This window comes from Callospermophilus lateralis, chromosome 1 (genome assembly GCF_048772815.1).
Source record: "Callospermophilus lateralis isolate mCalLat2 chromosome 1, mCalLat2.hap1, whole genome shotgun sequence".
Classification (NCBI taxonomy): domain Eukaryota; kingdom Metazoa; phylum Chordata; class Mammalia; order Rodentia; family Sciuridae; genus Callospermophilus; species Callospermophilus lateralis.
The window spans coordinates 224,843,720-224,858,294 of NC_135305.1; the positions used below are offsets into that span (position 1 = coordinate 224,843,720).

Below are 14,575 nucleotides of genomic sequence, written 5' to 3' on the forward strand. Positions count from 1 at the left end.
GGGGGCCGGGGGCGGGGCCGGCGCTGGCGGCCACCCCCACGGCTGGTCCTCCCCGGGATGGTTTGAGGGGGCTCCCAGGTTAGGACCCTCCAGCCGGGTGGGGTGGGAGAGGGCCTTTGCCCCCCGGGGCCCCGCAGCCCGCAGCCCCTCCGTCTGCTTCTGCCCAAGCCCCTGGAGGGGCAGCACCACCCTGTTCGGGGCAGGGCCGGACACCCTGGAGCGACACCCTCCCCTCTGCCCCTCTGGCCACGGGGATCCTGGAGGACCAGGACCGCCCTGACCCCGCTTCCCTTCCCAGACCTTGCTGCTCCCTGGCTCCTTGCTGACTGCTCCCATGAGGAAGAACAACATGTGGTTTTTGGAACGGCTTCGTGGGTCCGGGGAACACGGTGCCGCCCGGGGAGTGGGGGGCGAGTCGGGGGACCGGGCCTCCAAGGGGCCCCTGTACAGCAACGTGCTGACACCCGACAAGATCCCTGACTTCTTCATCCCTCCCAAGCTGCCCTCAGCCCCAGCAGAGGCCGAGGGGCCGGCTGAGCTGGGCCCGTCCACCTCAGAACAGAACCTGGCCACGGCTGCACCCCGCCGCTCACCCCGGAGCCCCCGGCTGCCCGCCAGGCTGGCTGCAGAGAGCAGGAGCCTGCTGAAGGCGGCCACCAGGCACGTCATCCAGATAGAGAGTGCTGAGGACTGGCCCGCAGAGGAGGCCACCAGCGCTGACCCCCAGACCCAGGGAGCCATGGCCCTGCCCTCGGTGCCCAAGGCCCAGACGTCCTACGGCTTCGCCACGCTGGCTGAGAGCCCCCACACCCGGCGCAAGGAGTCCCTCTTCCACAGTGAGCATGGGGCCCTGGCCCAGGTGGGCTCCCCGGGCCCAGGGCGCTCGCGGGCAGGCACCAGGGCCAATGGGGGCGAAGGGGGGCCCAGGGAGGCCGGGGGGGCCCTGATGAGCCCCAGCCGCTACTTCAGTGGTGGGGAGAGCGACACAGGGTCCTCAGCCGAGTCCTCCCCCTTCGGGTCCCCGCTGCTGTCCCGCTCCATGTCGCTGCTCAAAGGCTTCGCCCAGGATGGCCAGGCCAAGGTGAGCCAGCTTAAGCACTCCGTGGGCCGCCATGGCTCTCTGTCAGCTGACGACAGCCCACCGGACACCAGCCCTGGAGTCCGTCGCCGCCTGACCCGCCGGGCTGCTCCGGAACCCGGCCCCGAGTCGGGCCAGGTCCCTCGAGGAGAGCACACGGTCCAGATGGGCCCCAGGGGCAGTGTGCGCCTGCTGGCCGAGTATGAGGCAGCCCAGGCCCGCCTGCGGGTGCGCCTGCTGGCCGCAGAGGGCCTCTACGAGCGTCCCTACGACGGCCGCAGCATCAACTGCTGCGTGGGCCTGTGCCTGGTGCCAGGCAAGCTGCAGAAGCAGCGCAGCACCATCATCAAGAACAGCCGCCACCCTGTCTTCAACGAGGACTTCTTCTTTGACGGCCTGGGGCCTGCCAGTGTCCGGAAACTGGCCCTCAGGATCAAGGTGGTCAACAAGGGCAGCAGCCTCAAGCGGGACACGCTGCTCGGGGAGAAGGAGCTGCCCCTCACCTCCCTGCTTCCCTTCCTGTAGGTGCCGAGGGAGAAGCCCCCTCCTCCGGGTGGGCCTGACCCCAGGGCCTCTGGGGCCAGGGTAGATAGGGAGGTGGGCCTGGCCTCGATGCCCCTGGGGGTTTCTTGGATCCCAGTGGAGATCAGAATATGATTTTTCGTGAAATGACCCTTTTGGAGGAGGAGGGTGGGCTGCTTCCCAGCCGAACGTCCCCTCCCCTCTCCCGGGCAGAGTGACTGAGGTTCTCAGGGTCTGGGAGTCCAGAGGTGGCCGAGGCCCTGGGGCTGAGCTCAGCTTTGCCTCTGCTGCTCCACCTTGCTGCACCCCGCTCTGCCCAGACACCCAGGGAGCAGTGCCCGATGCCCTCCTGGGCCCCCGAAGTGAAGGGCAGGGGTGCCCCTGCCGGTGTCTAGAGCCGGGAGGGCCTGGAGGAGGAGCCTGCGTTACCTGCAGCCCCCTGCGGCCGGCTCTGCTCCCCCAGGCTCCGCTCAGCCATTGCTTCTGGAGCCGGAAGTAGAGCTGCTCCCGGGGAGTGCACTGGAGTTCTTGCCACGCTCTGCCTGTGGCCCCTCGAGGTCCCTTGGGATCGGCCACCCCTCGGTCAGCCCTCCCCCACACATGTAACGTGGTTGGGCTGTTGTGGGGTGGGACTGGGGTTCTTCCCATGGTTCTTTGCTGGCCCCTGGTCCCCCTGGGTTGGCTGTGCACCCTTGAAGGACTTCTGTGGGGATTCCCACATTCCGCCAGTCAGTGTGGCAGGCTGCCTGTGGGCAGTGAGTCGGTAGGACCCCGGCGGAGCCCCCTGCTTGGCTGTCACCCCTTGTGCACCTGGTTCCTCCTGACCCCAGATTTCCAAGTCCCACTAGGGAGGTGCGGAGCAGACTCCCCGGACCCAAAGCCTGTTCTTGCTGCATGTCCAAGGAGGGGCTGCCTGCTGCTTGTCCCTGCCTGGTCCCCTCTTCTCTGCATCCTGCAGCATCGAGGGCCCAGGCCTTCAGTGGGGCAGCAAGCAGAGGCCCGTGTGAGGCTGAATGCTTGGAGCCACACACCTCCCTTCTCGGACTCTGACCTCTCCTGTTCCTTGTTCCCCTGGGGGCCTACTTTATGTACCCTGCACTGTTTGGTGTCTGTGTGTGTGAAGTTGGCTGTGGATAAGTCCTTGCAGCACCGCCCCCACACGTGTTTGTTTGTAAACGCTGTTTTTAGTTCAATAAAGGTGTTTCAGGAGTGCAGGGGCAGAGGTCTGCTTGCTCTGCTGTCTAACAGTGAGGGGAACTCGCTGGGATTCCAGGAGGATGGTGGAGCCTGAACTCCTTTCTGATCCTCTGCTTTGGAAGACTCCTGGGTGGCAAGAGATGCCAGGCCTGTTGCCAGCAGGTCTGGGCACGGGATACTGCCCACACCTGCAGCCTCACCAGCTCCTCCTTCCAGCAGCCCCCAGCAGGGCTTGGAACCTGTGAGCCGAGCCCAGCCAGGAAGCTGGCACCTCACCCTGTCCCTACCAGCTTCTCACTTGGGCAGGGCCCAGCAGGTGCCACCAGGGCCCTCCCAGCCCCATCCCCTCTGGCCACTGAGCTCCTCGCTGGGGTGAGGAAGGCCGCCTCTGTCCAGCCATGGGTCTCCTCCTCCTCCCCACCCTGAGTGTGCCCCTTTATGGGTGGGGAAAGGGAGGTGCAGAGGAGAGGGCTGGCCTGGCCTTGAGTTTAGGACCCTCGGAAGAGCGACCAGCAGCACCCGGGCTGGGGTGCCCCTGGCTGAGGGCTCAGAGTGAGGCCCCACTGACTCCCACCAAAGCCCTTTGAGATTCTTAAGACAGGCCGTGACCCCCACTGCCCTTCCAGGGCCCTGTGTCTCCTTGTCCTCCAAGGGCTGAACTGTGTCCCCCTCGCCCTGGGCAGCACCATTTCCCCTCTCCCCAGGCTGGGTCCCGTCCCCTTTGGTCCCCAGGCCAAGCTGTTCTTGCTCAGCCATGGACACAGACTGTTAGACTCCTCAGGGGGCCACCGAGGAGCCAAGTGCAGAGTCAGGGTCCAGCGCAGTCCCCCTCCCACCATCCGCTGAGTTGAGCAATTGAGCAGCGCTAAGGAGGCCTGGTTGGCCCAGGATGTGTTGCCAGGGCAACAAGAGCCTTCTTGCCCATCCCCGCCAGCCGCTTGTCACTGGGCCTCCTGTGTGCTCACTTGATTGCATCTGTGTGCTAGCATATTCCAGGAAGGCACGCGCACGTCACCATCGAGTCCTGTGGGCAGCGTGACTGTCATGCATGTCAGGACCACGTGCGTGAGCATGTGCACCGCAGGTCCACTGCAGGGTACACTGTGCACCAGGGCTGTGTGTCACTGTGAGCCGTGTGCTGTCTGTGCACCTTCTCTGTGGACATGCGTGTGCCTGTGACGCATTGCCACGGGAGCCCTGCAAAGCTGGCCCTGATGTGTGTGCCACCCAGGCCCTAGAGCACCTGGCCTGGCCTGAGCCCTGCTCTGTGCTCCCAAGCCCTTCACTTACCATCTCCCTCTGTGTGAGTGGTCCCGACTTTGCCTACTCCCAGGGCAGCCCCCAATGAGGTCAGACCCCGTGCTGCCCTGGCCAGCCTGCCCTGCTCTCTGTGACAGTGGTCCTGGGCAGGACCACTGCCATCTCACCTGCAGTGACCTGATGCCTGGGGCTTGGCCCACCTGTTGTGTGATGTTGCATGTCAGCCTGTTCCTGCCCAGCCTGGTGCCCTCCTGTATCTGCCCACCTGCCAGAGCAATGGGCATCCAGGTGGCCTCTGACCTCAGGCAGGGCCCTGTCTCCCCTGTGGCCCCCCCCAAGGCAGGGCCCTGTCTCCCCTGTGACCCCCCCAGGCAGGACCCTGTCTCCCCTGTGACCCCCCCAGGCAGGACCCTGTCTCCCCTGTGGCCCCCCCCAAGGCAGGGCCCTGTCTCCCCTGTGACCCCCCCAGGCAGGGCCCTGTCTCCCCTGTAACCCCCCCAGGCAGGGCCCTGTCTCCCCTGTGACCCCCCCAGGCAGGACCCTGTCTCCCCTGTGACCCTCCCAGGCAGGGCCCTGTCTCCCCTGTGACCCTCCCAGGCAGGACCCTGTCTCCCCTGTGACCCTCCCAGGCAGGGCCCTGTCTCCCCTGTGACCCTCCCAGGCAGGGCCCTGTCTCCCCTGTGACCCTCCCAGGCAGGGCCCTGTCTCCCCTGTGGCCCTCCCAGGCAGGACCCTGTCTCCCCTGTGACCCTCCCAGGCAGGACCCTGTCTCCCCTGTGACCCTCCCAGGCAGGGCCCTGTCTCCCCTGTGGCCCTCCCAGGAAGGGCCCTGTCTCCCCTGTGACCCTCCCAGGCAGGACCCTGTCTCCCCTGTGGCCCTCCCAGGCAGGACCCTGTCTCCCCTGTGACCCCCCCAGGCAGGGCCCTGTCTCCCCTGTGACCCCCCCAGGCAGGGCCCTGTCTCCCCTGTGACCCTCCCAGGCAGGGCCCTGTCTCCCCTGTGACCCCCCCAGGCAGGGCCCTGTCTCCCCTGTGACCCTCCCAGGCAGGACCCTGTCTCCCCTGTGACCCCCCCAGGCAGGGCCCTGTCTCCCCTGTGACCCTCCCAGGCAGGGCCCTGTCTCCCCTGTGACCCCCCCAGGCAGGGCCCTGTCTCCCCTGTGACCCTCCCAGGCAGGGCCCTGTCTCCCCTGTGACCCCCCCAGGCAGGGCCCTGTCTCCCCTGTGACCCCCCCAGGCAGGGCCCTGTCTCCCCTGTGACCCTCCCAGGCAGGGCCCTGTCTCCCCTGTGACCCCCCCAGGCAGGGCCCTGTCTCCCCTGTGACCCCCCCAGGCAGGGCCCTGTCTCCCCTGTGACCCCCCCAGGCAGGGCCCTGTCTCCCCTGTGACCCCCCCAGGCAGGGCCCTGTCTCCCCTGTGACCCCCCCAGGCAGGGCCCTGTCTCCCCTGTGACCCTCCCAGGCAGGGCCCTGTCTCCCCTGTGACCCCCCCAGGCAGGGCCCTGTCTCCCCTGTGACCCCCCCAGGCAGGGCCCTGTCTCCCCTGTGACCCTCCCAGGCAGGACCCTGTCTCCCCTGTGACCCCCCCAGGCAGGGCCCTGTCTCCCCTGTGACCCTCCCAGGCAGGGCCCTGTCTCCCCTGTGACCCCCCCAGGCAGGGCCCTGTCTCCCCTGTGACCCCCCCAGGCAGGGCCCTGTCTCCCCTGTGACCCTCCCAGGCAGGGCCCTGTCTCCCCTGTGACCCCCCCAGGCAGGGCCCTGTCTCCCCTGTGACCCTCCCAGGCAGGACCCTGTCTCCCCTGTGACCCTCCCAGGCAGGACCCTGTCTCCCCTGTGGCCCTCCCAGGCAGGACCCTGTCTCCCCTGTGACCCCCCCAGGCAGGACCCTGTCTCCCCTGTGACCCCCCCAGGCAGGACCCTGTCTCCCCTGTGACCCTCCCAGGCAGGGCCCTGTCTCCCCTGTGGCCCTCCCAGGCAGGGCCCTGTCTCCCCTGTGGCCCCCCCAGGCAGGACCCTGTCTCCCCTGTGACCCCCCCAGGCAGGGCCCTGTCTCCCCTGTGACCCCCCCAGGCAGGGCCCTGTCTCCCCTGTGACCCCCCCAGGCAGGGCCCTGTCTCCCCTGTGACCCCCCCAGGCAGGGCCCTGTCTCCCCTGTGACCCCCCCAGGCAGGGCCCTGTCTCCCCTGTGACCCCCCCAGGCAGGGCCCTGTCTCCCCTGTGACCCCCCCAGGCAGGGCCCTGTCTCCCCTGTGACCCTCCCAGGCAGGGCCCTGTCTCCCCTGTGACCCCCCCAGGCAGGGCCCTGTCTCCCCTGTGACCCTCCCAGGCAGGACCCTGTCTCCCCTGTGACCCCCCCAGGCAGGGCCCTGTCTCCCCTGTGACCCTCCCAGGCAGGGCCCTGTCTCCCCTGTGACCCTCCCAGGCAGGGCCCTGTCTCCCCTGTGACCCCCCAGATGGACCCTGTCTCCCCTGTGACCCTCCCAGGCAGGGCCCTGTCTCCCCTGTGACCCCCCCAGGCAGGGCCCTGTCTCCCCTGTGACCCTCCCAGGCAGGACCCTGTCTCCCCTGTGACCCTCCCAGGCAGGACCCTGTCTCCCCTGTGACCCTCCCAGGCAGGACCCTGTCTCCCCTGTGACCCCCCCAGGCAGGACCCTGTCTCCCCTGTGACCCTCCCAGGCAGGGCCCTGTCTCCCCTGTGACCCTCCCAGGCAGGGCCCTGTCTCCCCTGTGACCCCCCCAGGCAGGGCCCTGTCTCCCCTGTGACCCCCCCAGGCAGGACCCTGTCTCCCCTGTGACCCCCCCAGGCAGGGCCCTGTCTCCCCTGTGACCCTCCCAGGCAGGGCCCTGTCTCCCCTGTGACCCCCCAGGCAGGGCCCTGTCTCCCCTGTGACCCTCCCAGGCAGGGCCCTGTCTCCCCTGTGACCCTCCCAGGCAGGGCCCTGTCTCCCCTGTGACCCTCCCAGGCAGGGCCCTGTCTCCCCTGTGACCCTCCCAGGCAGGACCCTGTCTCCCCTGTGACCCCCCCAGGCAGGGCCCTGTCTCCCCTGTGACCCTCCCAGGCAGAGCCCTGTCTCCCCTGTGACCCTCCCAGGCAGGACCCTGTCTCCCCTGTGACCCCCCCAGGCAGGGCCCTGTCTCCCCTGTGACCCTCCCAGGCAGGGCCCTGTCTCCCCTGTGACCCTCCCAGGCAGGACCCTGTCTCCCCTGTGACCCCCCAGATGGACCCTGTCTCCCCTGTGACCCTCCCAGGCAGGACCCTGTCTCCCCTGTGACCCCCCAGATGGACCCTGTCTCCCCTGTGACCCCCCCAGGCAGGGCCCTGTCTCCCCTGTGACCCTCCCAGGCAGGACCCTGTCTCCCCTGTGACCCTCCCAGGCAGGACCCTGTCTCCCCTGTGACCCTCCCAGGCAGGACCCTGTCTCCCCTGTGACCCCCCAGGCAGGACCCTGTCTCCCCTGTGACCCTCCCAGGCAGGGCCCTGTCTCCCCTGTGACCCTCCCAGGCAGGGCCCTGTCTCCCCTGTGACCCTCCCAGGCAGGGCCCTGTCTCCCCTGTGACCCTCCCAGGCAGGGCCCTGTCTCCCCTGTGACCCCCCCAGGCAGGGCCCTGTCTCCCCTGTGACCCCCCCAGGCAGGACCCTGTCTCCCCTGTGACCCCCCCAGGCAGGGCCCTGTCTCCCCTGTGACCCTCCCAGGCAGGGCCCTGTCTCCCCTGTGACCCCCCCAGGCAGGGCCCTGTCTCCCCTGTGACCCTCCCAGGCAGGGCCCTGTCTCCCCTGTGACCCTCCCAGGCAGGACCCTGTCTCCCCTGTGACCCTCCCAGGCAGGGCCCTGTCTCCCCTGTGACCCTCCCAGGCAGGGCCCTGTCTCCCCTGTGACCCTCCCAGGCAGGGCCCTGTCTCCCCTGTGACCCTCCCAGGCAGGGCCCTGTCTCCCCTGTGGCCCTCCCAGGCAGGGCCCTGTCTCCCCTGTGACCCTCCCAGGCAGGGCCCTGTCTCCCCTGTGACCCTCCCAGGCAGGGCCCTGTCTCCCCTGTGACCCTCCCAGGCAGGGCCCTGTCTCCCCTGTGACCCTCCCAGGCAGGGCCCTGTCTCCCCTGTGACCCTCCCAGGCAGGGCCCTGTCTCCCCTGTGGCCCTCCCAGGCAGGGCCCTGTCTCCCCTGTGACCCTCCCAGGCAGGACCCTGTCTCCCCTGTGACCCTCCCAGGCAGGGCCCTGTCTCCCCTGTGACCCTCCCAGGCAGGGCCCTGTCTCCCCTGTGACCCTCCCAGGCAGGGCCCTGTCTCCCCTGTGACCCTCCCAGGCAGGGTCCTGTCTCCCCTCTGACCCCCCAGATGGACCCTGTCTCCCCTGTGACCCCCAGATGGACCCTGTCTCCCCTGTGACCCCCAGATGGACCCTGTCTCCCCTGTGACCCCCAGATGGACCCTGTCTCCCCTCTGACCCCCAGATGGACCCTGTCTCCCCTGTGACCCCCAGATGGACCATGACCTGTCATGGGGAGTGCAGGAGGTGAGATTCAAGTCCCCAGCTGTCCCCTGGCTTGTGACCTGGGCCCAGTGCTTCTGGGTGGGGAGCTCAGTCGCTGCCTCACTCAGCAGGAGCCAGCCCAGCACAGTGAGGGTGGGACGCCAGCAGGAGCCAGCACAGCACAGTGAGGGTGGGACGCCAGCAGGAGGCAGCACAGCACAGTGAGGGTGTGGACGCCAGCAGGAGGCAGCACAGCACAGTGAGGGTGTGGACGCCAGCAGGAGCCAGCACAGCACAGTGAGGGTGTGGACGCCAGCAGGAGCCAGCACAGCACAGTGAGGGTGGGACGCCAGCAGGAGCCAGCCCAGCACAGTGAGGGTGTGGACGCCAGCAGGAGGCAGCACAGCACAGTGAGGGTGTGGACGCCAGCAGGAGGCAGCACAGCACAGTGAGGGTGGGACGCCAGCAGGAGGCAGCACAGCACAGTGAGGGTGGGACGCCAGCAGGAGGCAGCACAGCACAGTGAGGGTGTGGACGCCAGCAGGAGCCAGCACAGCACAGTGAGGGTGTGGACGCCAGCAGGAGCCAGCACAGCACAGTGAGGGTGGGACGCCAGCAGGAGGCAGCACAGCACAGTGAATGTGGGACGCCAGCAGGAGCCAGCACAGCACAGTGAGGGTGTGGACGCCAGCAGGAGGCAGCACAGCACAGTGAGGGTGGGACGCCAGCAGGAGGCAGCACAGCACAGTGAGGGTGTGGACGCCAGCAGGAGCCAGCACAGCACAGTGAGGGTGTGGACGCCAGCAGGAGCCAGCACAGCACAGTGAGGGTGGGACGCCAGCAGGAGGCAGCACAGCACAGTGAGGGTGGGACGCCAGCAGGTCAGGGTCTTCACTGCAGGCTGCCTCAGGCCACGGGGTGCTGGGCCCCGACTTTCCCACCCCGTGTGGGGTTCAGGTAGGCTCCTGCTCCTCTGGGCTCCTCTGAGCATGGGAGGGAGGGTCCTGGCTCCGTGGCCCGCAGACTGGCCACCTGGACTGTGCAAACTGTGGAGGTGCCATGCCGGCTTCTTGTGAAGCCAGCCCTGGACGGGGCGGGGAGGGCCTCCGGGTCTCCTGAAGACAGCGTCAGACACCTGCTGGCCACTCCCTCACTGGGCTTCTGTGCCTCCTGCTGAAAGCTGGGTCCCACGGTGGCCCCTGCAGTGGCTTCAGGGTGTCACTGTCTCCCAGAGGCAGACGCTCAGTGTTCCCTGGACCTCGGGCTGTGCCGGCCATAGGGTGCAGCCGCCTGGTGGCAAGTCACTGGCTCTCCTGGGCCTTCACTCTCTCCACTCACCCTGCTGTGCTGGCGCGTCCCCTGCCGGCAGCGTGGGAGCGCCGGCCTTCCAGTCTCCACGCAGACCAGCGCTGCTGTGCCCAGGCTCCTGGCCACAGGAAGCGGCTCTTTCTCATTCATGAGCTGAGATTTGGAGCTTCCTGTAAAAGGCAGCACAGGACAGCACCGAGGCCAGAGGGGGCCGAGGCACTGTCTCCGCAGACACTAGATGGGGTAGGGGCGACTCCGTCTCCCAGCCCCCTGGGTCCCTCCCTCCTGCACACCCAGAAGGCCCTGTTGTCCAACACCCAGACCCTTCCCAGGAAGGAGAAGAGGGAGCCTCAGCCCACCAGTGAAGTGCAACCTCACTGAGAAGAAGCCAGACCCTGCCTCCTCCACCTGCAGACAGTACCGGCAGGGGACAGCCACAGCTGCCTGTGAGGCCTGACGGGTGGAGGGTCTGGGACGGTCGTGGGCGGTGGCTGCTGTGGCGTCTGTTCACGGATGTTCCATGAGGTCCAAAGGCCAGGAACCCAGAAGACATAGTGTCATTACGACTCCGTTGTAAAGCGGCAGGCGATATGGTTTACCGAGGAGCAGAGAACTGAATAGACATTTCTCCAGACCCACAGTGGCCACAAGTGCGTGAAGACACACTGGGTGTCACCTATCATTAGGGAAACACAAACCCAGAGTACAATTAGGAGCACCTCACTCCCACAGGACTTCCCCAGTCAGAACCCTGGAAAATGGCGCCCGCAAGGCTGTGGGTAACTCAGACCCGCACACGGTGTGGAGGGAGGTGGCTGGTGCAGCTGCCGGGGAGATGGCTGGGGGACTCCTTGGAAGGCAAACCCAGCATCCCCACAGGCCCCACAGCTCCACTCCGGAGATTCCCCAAAGGAGCTACTCCAAGAAAACCTGCAGATCCAAGTCCGTGTCCACACACAGGAAACCACTCGGCCAGGACCAGAGCGAGACGACACAGCCGCAGCAGCCCATCCAACTGGAGCGTCCTGGGCCAGGGCGGCAGTGAGGAGACCTGAGGACTCTGTGCTCAGTGACATCCAGACACACAAGGCCACACACAGGTGTGACTAGTGTTAGGAGAGTCCAGAGATGGCACATGAGCCCACGGACTGGGAAGAACGGGGGGCTGCTCATGGGAACTGGTCATCTTTTGGGGTGAGGGAATGTCAGAAAAGGGGTAGTAGAGGCATTGAGAAACGTTGAACTAATCATTATAATATGGCTGATTTATTTTTTTACTTTTTAGTTTTTTTTGGTACTAGGAATAGAATCCACGGGTGCTTTGCCACTGAACCACATCCCCAACCAATTTTATTTATTAGTTTGAAACAGGGTCTTGCTAAGGTGCTCAGAGTCTCAGTAAGTCATGGAGGGTGGCTTTGAATTTGTGATCCTCCAATGAGTCAGTGGAATTATAGGCATGTGCCACTGTACCTGGTGTTGATTCTACTTTGAGTTCAAATGAAACCCAATCAAGTTCATGGAGCTCAAATGATCTGTATCCTTTATGGTATATGTATTTTACTACGACTGAAAAACAAACAGACATCTCCCCAAATCCTCCAACTACTTACACCCTTCCTGAATGCCACCAGGGTGGAATCAATTGTACACCCGATCACATTCCATCAACCCTTGCTGACCCTTCCCATATCATCCCATGTTCTCCACGAGTCATCCCATCATATCCCCACACCATCCTCCATCATCCTCCATCATCCCCCCAATCATTCCGCCAATCATCCTCCATCATCCATCCCGTCATCATTCCTCATCCTCCATCATCCCCCCTCATCTTTCATTTATCCCTCCACCAGCCCCCCATCATCTTACCATCATCCTCCATCATCTTCCCACCACACATCCCATCACCCCCCATCACCTCCCATCACCTTCCCTCCATCCTCCCACCACCTTCCCATTATCCTCCCATCGTCTTTGCATCATGCTCCCTTTATCCATCCCCTTAGGGTCCCATCACTTATTTTCTTTGTTCTCACGAGCCTCACATCACGGATCCCATCATCTTCCCATTACCTTCCTACGTCCCGCATCCTCCACATGCTCCCATCATCCTCCTGTCCTGGCATCTCCCCATCATCCAATCCACATGTCTCAGTCGTCTGCCATCCACCTGATCACCCAGTGGGTCCTAAACCAGGAAGTCTTGGAGCCGTTGCATCTAGTTTTGGCAGGGCAGATCCTTACAGAGGGGAGCGTCCATTCTGTATCTTTCCACCTCTCTTTTCCTGGCATAGAGACCTTGCTCCCTGTCCACCTGTTTTCTCATGGAAGTCTCCTTTCTAGGTCTGCCTCCCTCCTTATGGGGATGCCCATCATTGAATAAAAGCCTGCCCCACTCCAGTGTAACTTAGTCTTCACTTAGACATAAAAGAACTATTTCCAAATAAGTGTCCATTTGCAGATACCAGGAGTTGGAACTTGAATGCTTCTTTCAACCCAGCGAAACCCTGCACACCTCTTTTCCTACTGCCCCTCAGCACTGACGGGGCCAGGCACTGCCCCGTCACAGGTCCAGCCAGCTGGTGCACCACCCTGGCTTGCTGCAGCTGGTTCTCATCTTGCCCAGGAGGCGGCCTCTGGCAGTGCGGAAGTGCTCACCCCTCCTCTGTCTCAGGCACAGCTACTGGTGATCCCACCCGTGACTAGGGATCGGTCTTTGCACATTTTACCAATTTTGATCCAGACTGGTCCTTTTTCCTCCTCAGAATCGCATGGCCAGTAACCAAGACCAAGCACTGTCCAGCAGCAGTATCACTTCACTCTTGACCACAGAACTAGGGAAGCGGGAAATGTGTCTGTCAGTGAGCTTCTCCCCGTGAGGGCTGAGGAATGCTGGACTGAGCCCAGGGTGTCTGTCCCTCAGCCACACCCCAGCCCTTCCCATTTGTATTTTGAGATGGGTCTCCGTAAGTTGCCCAGGCTGGCCTTGAACCTACAATCCTGCCTCAGCCTTTGGAGCTGCCAGGATGACAGGTGACCGCTGTACCCTCTGCTCGTGTGGTTTCTGCTGGGGGTCTTCTGAGAACAGGTGCCACCCTTTGTGGCTCCCTCTATGGTCCCTTCCAGTCTTCCTCTTCATCATGGTGACTGTCAACGGCCCTGGCCCAGAGGGCAGCCTCACCCGGCAGACCAGAGCTGGCAGCTGACTGGCCGGCTCTGGCTCTCTGTCCTGTTTCTGGGGCTGAGCAGGTAGCCAGAGGACAATCTCCAGAGGCAGAGCATGGCGCAACCCTCCACAGAAAAAGTCTGGGGGCACCTGGTGTCACCAGGGCCCCTCCTGGGGGAAGAATATGGCCATTAATTTATGGCCCTTAGTTTGGGGATCAACAACTGGACCTTTCCCCTCCGTGACACATGGATGCTCTCTCATGGGGTGGGCTTCTAGAAGGTTCTAGAAGCTAGCCAGCCAGGGCTCTCCTCTGACTCCTGTGATCACACAGAGCTCATTCTGACAACCCAGGACAACCTCCCACTTCATGCAAGGAGCAACCTCTCCCCTCACCATGTGACAGGACACGCAGGTCCTGGGGTCCCCTGGGCCACAGGGCTCCCTGCTCTAGGCGTGGCTCTGCCTGCACTGGGGCACACACACTCAGGGGCACAGTACCCAGGGAGCCTGGTGTGAAGATGGCCCCGCACAGAGAAGGCAGGACTTTTCCTTGCTTCTGGCTGAGGCAGGTTGCCTTTCCCAGCCTCCCTCAGCTCAGCACAGGAGGCCCCTGCAAGGCCTAGAAAGACCTGCAGCAGTGGAGCCTGCGGGGAGGGTGAGAAGGAGCCTGCGCCAACTGCACAGGAAGGGCCAGCGCAAAGCAGCAGACAAAACCCACAGTGTGCAAGAGCCACCTGTGTGAAGTCCAAGACCAGGAAAAACTAACCTGCATTGCTAGGAATCCGAATGGGAGCTCATGGGGGAGGGAGGGGGGGGCGAGGAGAAAGGAGGGGAGGGGAGAAAAGGGGAGAGGAGGAGTGGGGAGGAGGGGGGAGAGGGAGAGAGATGGGGAGGAGAGGAGGGGGAAGAGGGGAGAGAGGAGAGGGAGGGGAGGAGATGGGAGGGGGAGAGGGAGGAGGGGGAGGGGGAGAAGGGGAAGAGGGAGAGGGAGGGAAGGGGAGGAGAGGAGGGGGGAGAGGAAGAGGGAAGGAGGGGGAGAGGGAGAGGGAGGGAAGGGGAGGAGAGGAGGGGGAGAGGAAGAGGGAAGGAGGGGAGAGGGAGAGGGAGGAAAGGGGAGGAGGGGAGGGGAGAGAGGGAGAGGGAGGGGAGGAGATGGGAGGGGGAGAGGGAGGAGGGGGGAGAAGGGGAAGAGGGAGAGGGAGGGAAGGGGAGGAGAGGAGGGGGGAGAGGAAGAGGGAAGGAGGGGGAGAGGGAGAGGGAGGGAAGGGGAGGAGGGGAGGGGGGAGAGGGAGAGGAGGGGAGGGGAGGGTCGTGTTTTGACCCAGGGTTCCAAGGATGTGGCCGAGGGAAACCCAAGGGACCTGAAGACAGAAGCCACCCCAGAGGGAGAAGCTGACCATCGCTGCTGTGGGGAAGGCTGCGGCCTCGCGCCCCCTTCCTCCAGGCTGGGCTGGGGTGCTGGGCTGGGGCGCTGGGCTGGGGTGCTGGGCTGGGGCGCTGGGCTGGGGGCTGGGCTGGGGGGCTGGGCTGGGGGCTGGGCTGGGGGGCGCTGGGCTGGGGGGCTGGGCTG

General features: G+C 64.9%; 1 protein-coding gene across 1 annotated transcript; it reads left to right on the forward strand.

Annotated features, from left to right (window-relative positions):
* The first annotated feature begins 334 nt into the window (after positions 1–334).
* On the forward strand, positions 335–2,668 carry C2cd4c (C2 calcium dependent domain containing 4C). The gene has a single exon (XM_076872536.2). The coding sequence runs from the start codon at positions 335–337 to the stop codon at positions 1,601–1,603; it is 1,269 nt and encodes a 422-aa protein (XP_076728651.2). The 3' UTR covers positions 1,604–2,668.
* Positions 2,669–14,575: the final 11,907 nt, after the last annotated feature.